This window comes from Condylura cristata, unplaced genomic scaffold, assembly GCF_000260355.1.
Source record: "Condylura cristata isolate star-nosed mole 26May11 unplaced genomic scaffold, ConCri1.0 scaffold00003, whole genome shotgun sequence".
Classification (NCBI taxonomy): Eukaryota; Metazoa; Chordata; class Mammalia; order Eulipotyphla; family Talpidae; genus Condylura; species Condylura cristata.
Genome location: NW_004567104.1, coordinates 69,626,088 through 69,642,547, shown reverse-complemented (window position 1 = coordinate 69,642,547; position 16,460 = coordinate 69,626,088). Strand labels below are relative to the sequence as shown.

Here is a 16,460-nt window from a genome sequence, read left to right as displayed (position 1 = left end):
AGGACCATGGGAACAATATGGCTAACCAGTCTAAACTTAAGTGTTAAGAGTAATAATCTCTCCTCTGCATAGCAAGAAGGATTCATCACATCAAAAATAGCCTACTAGAGCACCTGAGAGGAAGCTTAGGCAGGGTTTGGTATTCTTAAAGCTGCTGAGCACAATGCCAGTACTTGAAATAGGGGACCTATACTCAAATACTTAAGTGTCCCAGTAATACGAGTACCCTGGGTCAGTTAACACTTGTAAGGAAGCAAGTGTTTGTACACTGGTATCAGACGGATTATAGATCAATGTATCTCCTACTTCACACATTCTGCCAATTATCTATGCTCACAAAATGAACATTTAACAGCTCAAGTTAGTGAGGTTTCATTAGAATCATTTTTAAAATGATATCTGGTTGGATACAGTCACTAACTTGAAATCTTTCTAGTAATAAAACAAGTTTTGGGGGTAAGTCAATTTATTGATGTGTTGCAACCCACCACCCAAACATACTAGCACAGAAGTCTTACTCAAAATCCTTTCCAGAAGCTTCAGACAAGACAATTACTATGACAAAACAAAACCATTGTAAGTTTTTAGGTGTTTTCCCTTCAGTATTTTAATAAACATGGTTTCTTCTGGCATGTATTTAACTTTAAGTGAACATGATTTGCAGTTAGTCTTCTTTATTATAGCCATTAAAAAAAACAGTTTTCAGAGAAAGCACTGGCGGACACTTAGAGGATTCGCTCATAAAACAGGAGGTAAGCTTGCGAGCTTAGTACTTTAGTTGCAGGCACAGCTTGCACGTGTGTGTCGCTCACATGAAACCACTGCCCTTTGGTTGACTCCATTTCAAAGTCTGTCAAGAGGGAATGTAAAATACAAAAGGAAAACATTAGTTTTGGTTTGTCATGTCTGCTAAGCCCAGAATTTTCCAAACCACCTCACCTTGTGGGATATCACCATGGAGGACAAGGTTAGCGAGGTGGCTGTTGGCAGGCCTGGCCTTGGCGTAGGCAGTGTAGTGCCCTGACCTCATCGTGCCGCTGTGCTCCACCACTCCGTACAAGGAATAGAGCACCCTTGTATTTTCTTCAGCAACGTTCTTTAAAAATAGAATTAAAAGTGAGTTCTAACTCCATGTATGCAATCATTATTGGCAAGACTTTTAAACTACACCGTGTCTTTTTTTTTTTTTACTACACCGTGTCTTTTTTTTTTTTGAGAACTCAGAAATCACAGAAATCATTCCCGAGTCTGAACTTCACTATTTTCTCCTGACCTTTCTCGCAGCCTCCTGAGTCATCAGTTTTTATTAGAAAGCTCCATGGCTGTGCTTCAAAGAACCATAAACAGTCCACTTGCTGTTACTGCAGTTTTCTGGCCCACTTTAACTGACCTGAACTTGCCCATTTCTTAGGAGTCCTGGGACCCAATAACTCCAAAATACCTCAGTAGTATTCAGGGCCTCCCTGGTGGCTTACGGGTTAAGTCTCAACATTATCATTGCTAGGGCCCAAGTTCAATGCCTGTCCAGGAAGCTGACCCATTTATGGCTCAGCAGACCTCTCCTGTCTCACCTGCTGTTCCCCTCAACATATTTCAGTAGATATTCCTGTTCTCCCAACTCTGTCTCTGGTGAATCCTCTTATTCCCTGCACCTCTGGCCTACAACCCAGTTCTAAAAATAAATAAATCTTTAAAAAACGAAATTGCCCATCCCTAGCAGTGCAACAGGTTAGGACTCAGTATTGCAAGCTAGTTGCAGCCACTTCAGTGCGAGTTCAATCCTGGGCGCTGGAAGTGACCCACAGGATGCTGCAGACCTCTCATGTGTAGTTCATTGATCTGATTTTTCTGCCCCCCACTCTGTTTCTGCTGAGTCCTCACACTGCCCCTCTGGCCTGTAGCCCAGTTCTGTATACAAAAATAAACCTTTTAAGAAACAAACTACTCAAGCTCCTGCCCAAAATGTAAGCCTTTAACAGAACAGGATAGCATTTAGGTAGTGCCAAAAATCACCTCTTACATTTTAAATGCCCCCTAGGGACTCCACTTGAAACACATTCTTGAGTGAGGTACTAATTGGCTTGGATCCTGTATGCTTTAGGGATAGGCATTCTCCAAGCTGGGGCCTCTTTCAGAAAACTATCCCATGATGTTCTTTTACAAGTCCTGCTGCATGAGCATCACTGCACTCAATAATACTGTTCCTAACTATGTCCTAATCACTAAAGAACTTAATCATTCTTCACCTCAAATCTTACAGCTTCAGGAATTTCAGTGTTAATAAGCCTCATAATAGTTTCACTGTCATTCCACTTTAGCCAACCAAACAACTGTCTTTGGAGCAGGTCAACATTTAGAACTGCTGGGCTTCAAAGCTTACTTACTTTCCAGGCTGACTTCACAATTCGTCCATTTTCCCAACTCTCATCTCACCTACATTCTTCAGCCTAACAATCATTTTCTGCTACAGGTATCGATCAAAAAATCTAGTTAATTTTGCCTTCCTAAATATTCCTTGTCTTCCTGTCTCCCTCCCAAGTTTAAGCCCCTATCTACTCACTGAACTAGTTCAACAACCTCCAAACTGGTTCCCCTGCCTCTAGTCTTTTCCTCCTAAAATCTAGCCTCCATGCTTTATAGACAGTAATGTGATGATCTCGCCATGTCACCCACTGCTTCTGACACTTCACTGGCTCTCTACTATATATCTATTAAAACCCAAATTCCTCATCATGATAATCTGCTAAAATCTCATTTCTAGCTCACCTCTGGCTTCATCTTTCAGTGCTCCTGAGACCCTGCACTGTAACTTCTAGACTACTTACAATGCCAATCCCTAGCACGTACCATGCCACTTCACACTGCTCTTTTTTGCTCCTGTTCACTCTACTGTGAAAATGTGTTCCTCCTTGACTTCTCATACTAACTTCCATTCCTTCTTTTAGAATTAGTGAGACACACTCTACTTCACAGAGCCTTCTCTGAACACCAACACTGGGTTAAATGCACATCATCCCTGCTCAGTGAACATGCATTCTTATTAAATGGTCAGCCATATCACACTGGGATTATCTATTAGTATACCTGATTCACCTCTAGTTTTGTGTACTCAGCTCCCTAGACAACATCTGTCTTAAAAGGGGTGGGTGGGGGCGAGTTAAAAAACTGTTGAATTAACAACCTACTGTTCAAAATGATTCTGCACAGATCTTGAAGTTATAAAAAGGACAAAGACCTAATCTACACATATTGACTCCATACAGGTAGCTACTGGTAGAATTATTTGGTTGACTTCCCTTAAAAAGATTTTCCCAGAAAGAGCAAATTCACCTACCTTACATTTAAGGGTACAGAAAGGAGCCAAATCTAAGATTTCTGGAAATTTTATGTGTTTGTTCACTTTGCGTAGGTTAAAACCAGCCTAAAAAAAGAGGGACACAGACTTAGTTCTCTTCCTTTGAAAAGTTTATTACATAAACTTTACTCCTACTCCATGCCCAGAAAAACACCATCCAGCTCTTGCTCAGCCTTCCTGAACACCAATTCATTGAGGATATTTTGGTCTGCGAGGTGCACACCACACATACACCCTATTAGCCCCCAGAAGAGCCAGATTAGACCAGAGGTTGTGTCTGCTTAAAGCTCAGCAAGAGCAGAATCTCCTCTGTGAGGACACAGTGTGGGCCTCATGTTGAACCATGCTGAGTAAGTTATTCACAGAGACTCACACAACCACAGAAGGCAACATTCTACTGGTACTCTGGGATTTGAAATGTGCTGCTTATAGAAAAAGCCTTTTAGAAAGGGCGGGGGTCACCAAAATGATGAAAATCAATATGCAAATGTCTTTTTATCAAGGGTTAGTAAAAATAAGTATTTACGCAAACTGGAAAATAAAAATCACTAAAATCCCTAAGAGAGATCTCTAAGTATTAAACACGTGTTCTAATGAAACTAGGAAGGACTTTATCTAAATTTCTCCTCCAAGTTGTACATTTGTCTTTACCATACATAATTTTTTTTACTTTTCTACTTTTTTGATGTTAAAATTAAGAAATAACCAAAGAAACACAATAGTATGTTAAGACACTGATAAAAGTTAGGTATTTAAGAGAAATTCTGGGTAAGAAACCAGAGTGGTACCTGCTGAAATCTCTTTAAATGTAGAGTGAGAACAGGAGGAGCAAGAGAAATTAGCATCTGCTTTTTGGCGTTGGTGTAAACATGTTTTCTTTCACCTAAAGAAAGAAATTTTAACAGTATGAATCTCATTTTAGACTTGTATTCAAGTTTACTATAAAATCATTTCCTACATTAAAGATGTATCAAGGATCAGTAAACTTTCTGAAAAGGACCAAGACAGTAAGTATTCTGGATTTTGGAACCAAGAGGTGACAATCAGTGATATTTTGTACATACTTATATATGAAATAAATTTTTACTGATAGAAATCAAAATATAATAATCATAACTGAATACAATTACTGTCTACTGAAAAGCTCAATGAAATTATTTTTTAAGAGATAACATAAGCTGGAGTATAAAATTCATGTTTTCTACCATCAACTTATTTTCAATTGTTCAACAGTTTCAACTATTCAATCATTACAAAAATGGTGTAGCTCAGAAAATACACAGAAACAGAGGACAAGTCACATCTGGGGTGAACTAGAGCTTGTTAATGCCTATTCTAAAAACAATATAATTCTAACAAAAAAAAAAATCAGTTGACTTAATTCCATATGTAAATATATGAAAAGCTAGTCTTCTTAGGATTCTCACCCACAATCCCTCCTTATTCAAATTATCCAAACTCATAAAGGGAGGAAAGAATCACTAAGTTTCTGTTCTGTTAGGGACAGAACCCAGATTCTCCCAGTATCTGGCACTGATGTATACTGACGACATAAGAGTGTATCTCCCTGGTGCAAAGATGAAGGTCACCACAAATGTTACTGAGAAACTCAGGGTACAAAGAAAGAGCCCTGCTGCGATATCATGGAAGTGGGATTGCTTCACCTCAGACAAGGGGTCACAGAACCACGAGTCCCACTTGAACTGCTGTGGGAATGCTAAAAAGTACTAGTCGCTTCAAAACATGTTCTGCTTCTTCCATTCCTCCACGAAAATACTTACAGAGAAGATGGAATCAAACGATGCCATCCAAATTCAGACAGACACAAATTAAATGGTAGCACTACCTACATAATTCAAAATATGCCTGGAACACGAATTTTACTTTCTTCAAGAAAATCTCAATACCTTTGCTATTTGCCTTTGGTCCATTACACTGTCTCCGGGTGCAGACTTCACAAAGCAATTGATTTGCATCTCGAAGTTTCTCATTTCGGGTGAACTGATATAAACAATGCTGGATTGAACACTCATCGGTATTGAAAACTTCCCTGTTTGCAAGGGTACAGAAAGCAGTTTCTGGATCTTCGTTTACAACCTCATAAGCCTTGGTTCCAGGAGCATGACTGTCATTCACAATCTCAATATTTATTTCTTCAGGTTGAAGAGCAGCATTCAAGTTAAGGTTTTGGAAACCACTAGAAATGTCCACTTCTCCATTGCTCCCTTCTTTCAGGTAGGCACCATTTAAGTTTCTAGTACATTCTGTGGGAGAGGATGACAAAACCTCTACATCATTCTCCATGCTGACATTTTTTATATCTTCTTCCTCTGTGGATTTTTGATTGTCAGTTACACCTTCTACCATTTTTTCTTGATCATTCAAATCATTTTGATTAACACAATACTCCTTATGTGTAACTTCCTCTTGTGAAATATGGTTGGATTTAATATCCTCTTCTCCCTGAAGTGACATTTCAGCCTCACAGTCATTATCTTCAGGATGGTCAATGGTACAGATGTCATTTAAATGAAGTACCTTTCCTTGAATTTTTTGTTGCCTGCGTTGGTTCTGTGTATAAAGAATAAAACATTTTATTTTACTACAGAAAAAGAGTCTATACACACTTCAGGTTTTCTCACTTTTCAGTCAAAAATCATAAGGAAGAACTCACTCCCAGCATTCTGATGCTAGATGCTGTTTACTATTAGGGATCAAATTTTGATGAAAAGTTCTTTAATTGGAAGCGGGACTCAGCCATCATCAATCATCAAGAACTGTCACAATTCTGTTAACAAAAATAGACAACACATGTTCTTGGAGCTAAAGCAAGCGACAGAGTAATTAGACTGCTAATACCCAAGCAGCTGAGTATCACACACTGACCACACACCAAACAGGAAGGGATGTGTTCTCATTAGTTATAATTATCAGAGTTTCACTGAGGAGAAAAAAAGCAAATCTAAAACTCAAGAATGCACAATCACAAGACTGCTTTGGGCAGTGCAATGGAGGAGAACATTCCAGGAAACAAATGGGTCAAAGTTAGGAAGAAAACAAGGAAGACAAGGAAGACAGGGAAGGCCTCTGCCTACTCCAGTCACCTTCTTTACCATCTGCAGCCTAAGTACTCGCTCCCCCGCCCCAAAAAAAACCAAAAAAAAACAAGGAACTCCTGAAGATCTCTGTCACTGGATGCTTAGCGACTGAAAGGGCGGGCAGTTGGGCTTTATATAGAAGGACATTTCCTGTGACGCTCACTGTAAAGCTGGAGGAAGAAGGGCAGCATGCTGTAGGACACATTTTCTTATGTACCTAAGCTGGAGATAAATTTACACATGGAAGAAAAATGGGGAAAGAGAAAATGTGTCAGTGAATCAAAGAAAAGAAAATAGAAATGGCTCATAAGCATGAAAACACACTTAACTCCACTTATATTAAAATAAGTAAAAATAAAAATGCACTGAGATAATCTCCATCTATCAGACTCTGCTGATGCATTGCTGTCAAGGATAAGAAGGAAAACGTCTACATGTCCTTGGTGAGGATACCATTGGTATAACTTGTGTGGAGGGCAACTCGGTGACACTTGCAAAACACCACATGTGACCCTCAATTCACCCTACAACTGAGTAAGAGCTACTGGTCATTATAAACAAAAGACGAGGAAAAAAATCGTGAAATGAATTATAAAACATCTGTAAAACAAACAGCTGGTAAAAACTAGAGCTTTGGCTCCTAAAATGGAAACAACCCCAAGAATCTCATGAAGTGGGAACAAACAAAAAACAAGGTTTATAACAGTGTGTTTGAAAAGGAGAAAAACACAATAAATATATGCATTTCATCGTATTTTCCAAAAGAAACTCCAAAAGGACACCTAAGAAGTGAATGATTGTAGTTATCTGTGACATGAGAGGAGTGAGAGGGTGACAAAATATGCCTTTGTATTTCTTTTAATTTTTGAATGTCAATGTATTAACAAAAAATTACTAAAAATCAATTTAAACATTTTTGAAATTTATCACAAGTAATGCAATATTAAATCTGTAACAAGCACAACCTTTCTTTTCATATACTCAGTGAAATTCCCAACACAGAGAATACTAAATGTGCCTAATTTTGTAATTATCCAATGAAATCACTGTATAAATAGACACATCTACCAATATCACTTAAATTTCAATCCATAGTTCAAAATATAAATAAGAGAAGTGTGGTTTTCTTCCTAATTACTTACCTTGGCTTGCTTTTTGGCTTGTTTCTTTGCTTTTTTCTGTAAGTGCTTACTTGTTCCTGAAGGCATATCATTTCTCTTTTTTATGTAACTGTCATTATCTTTTTCCTCTTCACTGTCTCTTTCATCATCTTCCATTGTCTTTTTCAGATTTTTGTCATTTATACTTTTCTTACCACTCTTAAGATATGGAAAGAATATTGTCAAAAATAAAACTTTACAACTTTTGTTCGGTGAAAAGAGAGCTCCTATTCTCTAAATATGTTTCTATTGCTATTTTACACAAGATTTCTTTTCCAGAATGGCTGGAAATATATCCAGGACAAAATTCATTCATTTCAAGACAAAGAAAGCAGAGTTCACTTATGGAGAAAACCAGTATATACACAAAAAAACTGGAAAAAGCAACTTGAGACCAATGTGTAATAGAAAGACTGAATTTTACTAGACATGTATCACACTGCAATCACAACCATTTCTAAATCTGCTTTCTTTTTGTAACTATTTCACATGTCACAGAACAGGTATACTTTTTTATTCTTTTCTTTTTTTACAGGTAAGTAAGTTTGGAAAAAAAACAAAAAACAAATTTAGTGAAATTTTATAAACAGTTAAGTGGGGTCCCTATTTCACAGTAAGTCGAGTAGTGATATATCCAACACTGGTAACACATTCTCTTTTATCCCATTACAACTTGAAAGGAGCCAAATTAATGGGTCTTAAAATGGAAATACTCTCTACTTAATATTTATGAACTTTAGATTGCAAGGAATGTGTGGTTCATCTCAAATAATAAAAGCAGTGACTTTTAATATGAAGAAAATACTTCCTCTTTGTAAACCAATCAAGTTAATGAACTATAAAGAATTTTAGTCAATTACATTCAAATAAAAATAGAGGGAAAATAATTTAAAAGAAGGATTCTATATATACCAGTTTTTTTAAGTATTGTAACTCATTTTTATTCAAAACTAAAACAATAATTTCTCTATCTCAAATAAGAAAAAAATTCTCCATGACTAGTAATGTACAATCTCAGAAAAAAGGTAGCAATGAAATTCAACATAGAGCCCTCCCTGGTGGTGCAACAGGTTAAAAGCACAGCACCATGAAGTGATCTGCAGCCACTGCAGCATGAGTTCAATTCCTGGCCAGGGAGCTGACCCACATGGCACAGTAGACCTTTCCTGACCCGCTCACTGCTCCCCTCGGCAGTGTATTTCAGTTGATCTGCCTGTTCTGCTCCCCACTCTGTCTCTGGTGAATCCTTTCACCCCAGTTCTACGCCCCAGTTCTTGTATGCATAAATAAATAAATCTTAAAAAAATGAAACTCAGGGCCCTCCCTGGTGGAGCAGCGGGTTAAAGCACAGCACTAAGAAGCCAAAGCTACTTCCGCATGAGTTCGATCCCCGCCTGCCCCGGAGGAGATCCACATGGCGTGGCAGACCTCTCCTGACCCGCCCGCTGCTCCCCTCAGCAGTGTACTTTGATCATCTGCCTGTTCTGCTCCCCACTCTGTCTCTGGTGAATCCTCTCACCCTCCGCATCTCTGGCCTGTACCCCAGCTCTGTATAAATAAATAAATAAATAAATCTTTTAAAAAAAAAAAAATGAAACTCAACAGCAGTAAAAAAATCTACTAGAATAAAATACGATAGTCTTACCTGATCATCTAAAACTGGTAGAGACAAATCAAGGAAAGATTCATGAACCAAGGAGACCTTAACAAAAAAAAAAAGAAAGTAAAAGATTCACCTTAAATAATAAATAAGTCATCTGATGAGGAAGATACTAATTCTAATTGAAGACTTGGGTTAGGGATCTAGGTCAAAATGTCACACAAAAATAATTGGTACCTTTAGTGGACAGAAAAAATAAATGTCACATAAACTTCAAAGAATTCTTCAAACACTAACTCAAAGTGACGCATGCATCCCTATGTTCACTGCAGTGCAATTCCCAACAGCCAAGATCCGGAACAACCGAAGTGTGCAACGACAGATGAGAAGATAAGGATATGTGGCATATTTACATACTGGCATAGACTCAGTAATAAAAAAGATGAAATCTTGCCACTTGCAACAACCTGGATGGGCTTTGAGGGCACGATACTAAGGGAAATAAGTCAGAATGAAAACGACAAATACCATAACTGCACTCATTTGTAGGGTATAGAGAGAGGCAAACAAAGCCAAACTGTTAGACTGAGAGCAGAATGCTGGCTCCCAGAAGGAAGGGAGGCCAGGACAGAGTGAGGGGAGCCGACTGACTGGCAGGGGATGGAGACAGGACTGTGATGAGGTGAGAAAATGTGCCCTTGGCAGCTCTACAGCCTGTAAGCTAATGTGACCGCAATGGAAAGAACAAGGCATATCTGGAAGGTCCAACAAAGAATGTACTATGAAACTGGACAGTCCTGTTTTTGAAAGGAACAACTGATAAAACTACATCAATAATGACTAAAGCCAGTCAGGCACCATCCACTTACAGTTCTGCATTCATCACACATAATTGTACTTGTTAGTTCACCACCAAAGATGCGGTCCACGAAACTTGGTACTGATTTTTTCTTTTCATAATCTATCAGGGGAAAAAAAGCTTATCCGTTACTTACATGACTGGAATAAGATAAAACGACTTAGCTATATAGTCCTAAGATTTTATTTCCCATAGACTTGCTTTTCTCTACTCATAATTATCAGACTTTTGGGTTTCTGTTAGCAGCAGTACCCTGGACTCTACTTGGAAGTATCACACAGTTTAACAAAATCACATCATGTGAAAAAGAAAAAAAGTTCTTATTCAAGATCTGTGCATGGAACTAAATGCTGCAAGGCAGTAGGGTTTTTTTTTTACACATCAATACCTCCACCAGTAAAGGGAGCAGTGAATAGGTGGGATGACATCTAGCTCACATCTAGCTCTCAGCAAGGAACTGAGAGTGTGCACATGTACTTGCCTGGAAAGAACTCTTAGGACTGAATTCGATATAAAATAAGAAAACAACAAATATCCTTAGGGAAATGTTTCAGATAAACTCTTCCTGTTGGGCCTCTGTTAGCACAAGGGGTTAAGTCTCAGCACTATGAAACTCTAGGCAGCCACTGCAGCACGAGTTTGATCCCCAGCCAGGAAGCTGACCCCCATGGCATGGCAGACCCCACCTTATCTTGCCCATTGCTCCCCTCAGCAGTATTTCAGTAGATGTGCCTGTTTCACTCCCCACACTGTCTCTGGTGAATCCTTTCACTTCCCCCGCCCCACACCAGGCACCACCCCCCCACCCAACCGCCTCCACCCTGTTCTTATATGCAAAGATAAATAAAAAATAAATCTATTTTAAAAAAAATCTATTTACTTTTCCATGCCCCCCAAAATAATTTTACTAACTGGTCACCCAGTTGTCTAATAAATACATGAAATCTATAAGTCTTATTAAAGAAAATACAGATATATACACTTATACAGAAACATATTTTTATGAGAAACTGTGCCAACAAGCACAATAAAACCTTTCAAAAATATTCACCTTCACAGCACTGAATAATTTTTTTAATCAGTGGTGATAGAAATTATGTTAGCAACTGTAGATTCAAAATACATGCAAGAGCAATTTGCCCTAAGGTACAGAGAAATTTAACAGTGGTTCAGTCCAAACAGTCAGACATGGGGGCCCTCCCTGGTGGTGCAGTGGGTTGGAGCGCTGCACTGCAAAGCTAAGCCAAGCCATGGCCGCTTCAGTGCAAGTTCAATCCCGGCCCCAGGAGGTAATCTACATGTTGCAGACCTCTCCTGACCCGCCCACTGCTCCTTTCAATAGTGTACTTCATTGATCTGCCTGTTTTGCTCCCCACTGTTTCTGACGAATCCTCTCGCCACCCCTGCATCTCTGGCCTGTACCCCACTTCTGTATGCATAAATAAATAAACTCTTTACTAAAAAATATTGACTCAGACATTACCTTTAACTTTACTTTTTAGTTCTTCATCCAATTTTTCAGTAGAATTACCAAATGCTTTAAGAATTCCTTTACTCACTCTCTAGAAATATAAAATATGATTAAATTTTAGTTGTTTGAGTTGTATATCAAGAGGTGATCAAACTTACTAATAAAAACTAGTATTTCTAAAATCACATTTCAAAATTAACTTAAAGCAGTAAAAGGACTGTACTTATAAAACAATGACTAATCCTTGAATAAAGACACTATCTTATGATTTCAAGATTTTAACCTACTCAAAGCAAAACATTCAGAATGTGCCCAGTTCCACTGGCAAGACCACTGAAGTATCATGTCTTAGGAAATAGAGTGGATGAGAATTTTGGCAATAGACTCCAGTGGTCAAACATCCAGTCTGGGGGGCCTGGAACTAGGTACTGATACCCCCTACCCCCTGACTTCAGAAGCTGGGAACTGAGAATGATAAAGCGCCTACTCAGGAATGGAGGTGAGGCATGAGTATGGGAAACCATGGAAACTACTGAGTGCTCGACATAAAACATGAGGAAAATGAAGGTAAGTTGTTACCACAATAGTATTCCTGCTCTGAATTATATTCACACACCCATAGGCATTACTTTTTAACTTGGCAATTTACAAACACTTTTAAATACAACTGATGGTCCCTGAGTCTTTGAATTTCCCAAATTCAGAAAGTTATGTTAGATGATACTCAGAACGGACTGTAAGGGTGTACTGCAACTGGGAATTGTTTTGGGAGACACATTTTCCAGTACTCTGTAGCTCTCTGGGTATAGGTTAGTATGGTAGCACCCTTAAAGAACAATGATTTTATAAACATTAAGTAAAACAGCATTATGAAAAGGAAAACCATTTCTAATTCTCTTTTGCATTCTAATGACGATATTACACTGGGTGAGAAGACAGAAAAAGTTGTACATTCAATGGTCTCAAAAGCTAGTTTTCATTGCTCTAATAACTCGTAACATAAATGACAGTTAATGAAGATGGGACTATCGAATACACTAGCGAAAGTTTGCTAACTTGGAGCTCCTCTGCTCTCATCCCATCCAGTAAATAGCGGAGCAGCTCCTGGCTGTCTTGCTGCTGATAGCCTTTGAACCGCACTGCTCTACAAAGGGAAAAAAGAGAGAAAGAAAAGCAATGATGAATCATCTAAATGACAAAAGAGTATTCAAAATCTTAGGACCCAAAATAATTCTCAGAGTATTCTAGTTTCTCAAAATTCTGTTCAAATTCACGATACCATTGAACAGATTCATTTTCACATTAAATCCATTTTATATTTTTTCCCCATTTTATATTTTTAATCCCATGTCTTAATATAGATATGGGTTATTTCTGAAGCTATTATTTCTTTTGTAGGTGCCAAGAACAGCCCTCCCACCTCTTGCGAGGAGGTCACATGGGTTCACAGCACTGTACAGTGTCAGGTACAGCCTCTTTCTGAGGCACTGAAAGCACAATCAAAGCCGATACTCACTTTTTACAGACCTGAGAAAAGAGTTCTTTAGGAGTCACGATCCCCTTTTTGGTCTCTTGCATCTCATTAAGAAACTGGCTCATGGCTAAAGTAAGGGGGCCTGGCGGCTCAAGGTTTATTTCTAAGGGTTCCTGAATATAAGAATAAAAATTACTTTCTTCAGTCAAACCTGGGGATCATTTACTTTTACCAAAATGTAACTCATCAACCTAGACCGCTGTGCTCCTGACAGAGCTATCCCATTTAAAAGCTTAAAATGTATTTCAAGATATTTTGAAACTTTCTGGTCACAGACCAGTTCATGAAGAATTCAGTTCTACAGTTTTCGATTATTAGGGTTTATTTCTGAAGAACAAAAGAACCCAAGCAAAATGTAAGTAATAAAAATATTTTAATTTGGGTTCACAGCAAAGTCACCTTAAATGACATTAAAATAATACCCACATAGGGCTTCACAATTATGAGCTATACTCCCAAGGAGAAAGTCAAACCCTCCAACACAGCTTATACAACATAGCAATAAATGGGGAGACCCACTGTAATTTCTCTTAACCAACCAATGTTAAATTTGTTAGCCTAAACAAAACCAACAAACCCCCTCCCCACTCTGAAAGTTCTTAAAATAATTTAGAATATGGAAATTCAGGGAAAATTACTGATTAAAAAAAAATGTTAAAGTACATACTGTTAATCCCAAATCAGGCGGTTCAATTTTTACAATTGTTCCAGACATTTTTACTTCTTTTAGTAGTTCTCTGAGCACTGGTGTTTGCGACAAATTCTAAAATGTAGAATAAGAAAGGAAAATTATTTAAGCGGAAATCAGCTCATTCAGAAACTTCTTAATGTCTATTTTTATCAAAACAGAAAATCACATCCAACACTGCAATCTTTAGTGTATCTATCTCTGGAAACAAGTCACTCTGTTTGACTCCCCACCCCATGAGGCTCAGCAACAATTCAGTTCTGAGCCCATGAATTACTTCAGAAGAGCTCCCCACCAGCACCTCTGTGTTCCCTCATCACCACTGACCACTCCGTGTACGCAGGCCTTGTGTGACGTGTGACGTGTGAGGATAAGGTGTGTGGCCCCAAAGCAAGTTCACATCCTATGCGGGCAGGGGTTGTATTTGTGTGGGGCCCCCTGTCCCCCGGTGTCATGTGAAGGAAACATTTCCTTGAATTTTCTTTGAAAACATTAAAACAAATGACTCCGTGGGGGGGAATACAGCCGTAAGTAACAAACGAGCAAAATTATCCTCTGAGGAAGAAGACCAGATTTTGAAAAGGGGAAGCAGCAGCGCTGGCACCTGCATGACGGCGTTGAAGAAACATGTGTTTCCCAAATTGCTGAGTCCTCGCACAGTTATCTGAGAAGCTGAATTTGTGGGAGCAATTTCTTTAGTCATGGCATCCTTTTTTTCTCTCTCTTGTTCATTTTTACTCTCCTTTTCTAATTTTTTATTTTCAAGTTCCATGTTTCCATTATCTTTTGCTGCATTCCAAAAAAAAAAAAGAAAAAAAGGAAAAAGATTCAGCAAAAGTATAATACAACCTACCAAATGCAGCTGTACTTGTGTCACAGCACTAGGGTTTCTGACTTTTACAAAGTATCATTATTTGCTACCTATTTGATTTTAAACACCTAATAAAAATACAATTTATAATTCAGAGAGGAAAACCAATAATTCAGAACTGATGTAAGATGAGTCTGACAAATAAAAACTAACAGTTGTTAGTTTAAACTTTGGTTTAAATCTTCCTGTTTTTACTACACAAAAGTTTTTGTTTCACAAGCAAACTCACCTTACCTTGTGAGATTAGAGTATAAATTATCACATAGAAAGCAAGGGGGGTGGGGAGGGTGGGAGGTGGCCTGGTGGTGCAATGGATTAAAGAAGCACTAAGAAGCTATAGGCAGCCACTGCCGCATGAGTTCGATCCCTGGCCAGGGAGGTGACCCACATGGCACAGCAGGCCTTTCCTTGCCATTTCTTTAGGATTCTTGGGATCTGATAATTCCAAAGTACCTCAGTAACTACCCTAGTCAGGGCCTCCCTGGTGGCTTAGGGGTTAAGTCTCAGCACAATCTCTGGCCGGGGAGGTGACCCACATAGCACAGCAACCTCTCCTGTCTTTGCCTATTGCACCCCTCAGCAGTGTATTTCAGTAGAGTTGCCTGTTCTGCTCTCCCCTCTGCCTCTGGTGAATCCTCTCACCCCCCACCCCATACCTCTGGACTGCACACCAGTTCTTCTATGCATAAATAAATAAATCTAAACAAAGAAAAAGAACAAGGACAGGAAAGAAATTTTTAAGCAAGTTTCACTGAGTTAAAAACCAATCCTAACTTAGGAACAGACAATTCTGGCACTGCCAAAGATACCTATATGACCATAAAATGCTAAACAGGTTTAAAGCAGATAATATGCCAACACAATTTAATTAGGCATCCAAACAAATGTAATACGGTAATTCAGTCAAAAATAGGTTTACCTCCAGCCCCTGTGACACAGAATCGAAACAGGGCTTCACTGCAAAGTACTTATTAGTTCAGATTCTTCATCACAACTGATTAGCTAGCTCTCAGTTTCTCTTCTAATTCCAAAGCTAATACGTATCTATATTTCCACTGTTCTACATTTAGTCAAAATTACTTGCATAGTCTGCAGTCAACCACTGTAAATGTTACTCAGCTATAGGTAATGCTGGGTAGGACAGTAAATACATCTTGTAAAAGAAAATCAAGTTTAGGACAAAAGAAAAGGGCTGGAGGAAGCAAGTCAGCAGATCAGAGACCTACTCATCCCATCTATCAGCCATCTATCCCTGGGAATCACCCTGAAAGCCTGGAGTCCTCCTTCCACCTGGGTAGCTCACTCAAGTCCAACCAAACAGGAATTTCCTTAAGATAAAATCTTTACTCTAAATTCTAGCCTTTCTCAGATACAAACTGCCTAGCAGGGATGCGGAGTTGAAGGTATGTGTGTTAACCCAGTGCAGAAAGTTAACACATGCCGGGTGAAAACAAACTTTCTGTCACAGGCTTGTCTCATGTAAACTCCGTTTCAGCCTCTGAGAAAAGCCCACTGATCTCAACATTTTATAAAACCAAACTGCGGTTGCCGGCAGGGCATGAAGCAGGTTCTCTATGACCCGGGTAGACTGGTAAAGGAGAGTCCTGGAGCCCTTGGCGGCTTTTTCAGGCTTTTCATGATCTTTCTACACTATCTGTAAGAGGCAACCAGGTGCAGGGCAGGCGGGGGCTGGGGGTTGGGGGGTGCTCACAGTGCTCCCAGGAAGGCCAGCGGGCCCCGGGACAGCGCTGAGGCCACCTGTGCACCCCGGGACTGCACCTGCAGCAGCTGCCATGCTGGTCTGTCCTGTCGGGGTGTCCCGGA

The 16,460-nt window shown here is 39.1% G+C and overlaps 1 protein-coding gene across 2 annotated transcripts in view; it reads right to left on the bottom strand.

The window, feature by feature from the left end:
- Positions 1-454: 454 nt before the first annotated feature.
- Positions 455-16,460, bottom strand: part of USP16 (ubiquitin specific peptidase 16) — a 25,608-nt gene continuing 9,602 nt past the window's right edge. The window contains exons 6-18 of one of the 2 annotated variants that reach the window (XM_004675325.2): positions 14,370-14,554; positions 13,745-13,840; positions 13,060-13,190; positions 12,600-12,687; positions 11,556-11,634; positions 10,083-10,174; positions 9,259-9,315; positions 7,596-7,772; positions 5,263-5,926; positions 4,144-4,238; positions 3,335-3,421; positions 940-1,096; positions 455-850 (exon numbers count right to left, since the gene is read on the bottom strand). In XM_004675325.2, coding sequence (XP_004675382.1) covers positions 726-850; positions 940-1,096; positions 3,335-3,421; positions 4,144-4,238; positions 5,263-5,926; positions 7,596-7,772; positions 9,259-9,315; positions 10,083-10,174; positions 11,556-11,634; positions 12,600-12,687; positions 13,060-13,190; positions 13,745-13,840; positions 14,370-14,554 — 2,033 coding nt within the window. In that variant the 3' untranslated portion in view covers positions 455-725. The remainder of the gene's footprint in view (positions 851-939; positions 1,097-3,334; positions 3,422-4,143; positions 4,239-5,262; positions 5,927-7,595; positions 7,773-9,258; positions 9,316-10,082; positions 10,175-11,555; positions 11,635-12,599; positions 12,688-13,059; positions 13,191-13,744; positions 13,841-14,369; positions 14,555-16,460) is intronic. The other variant, XM_012733737.1, reaches the window with a different exon arrangement.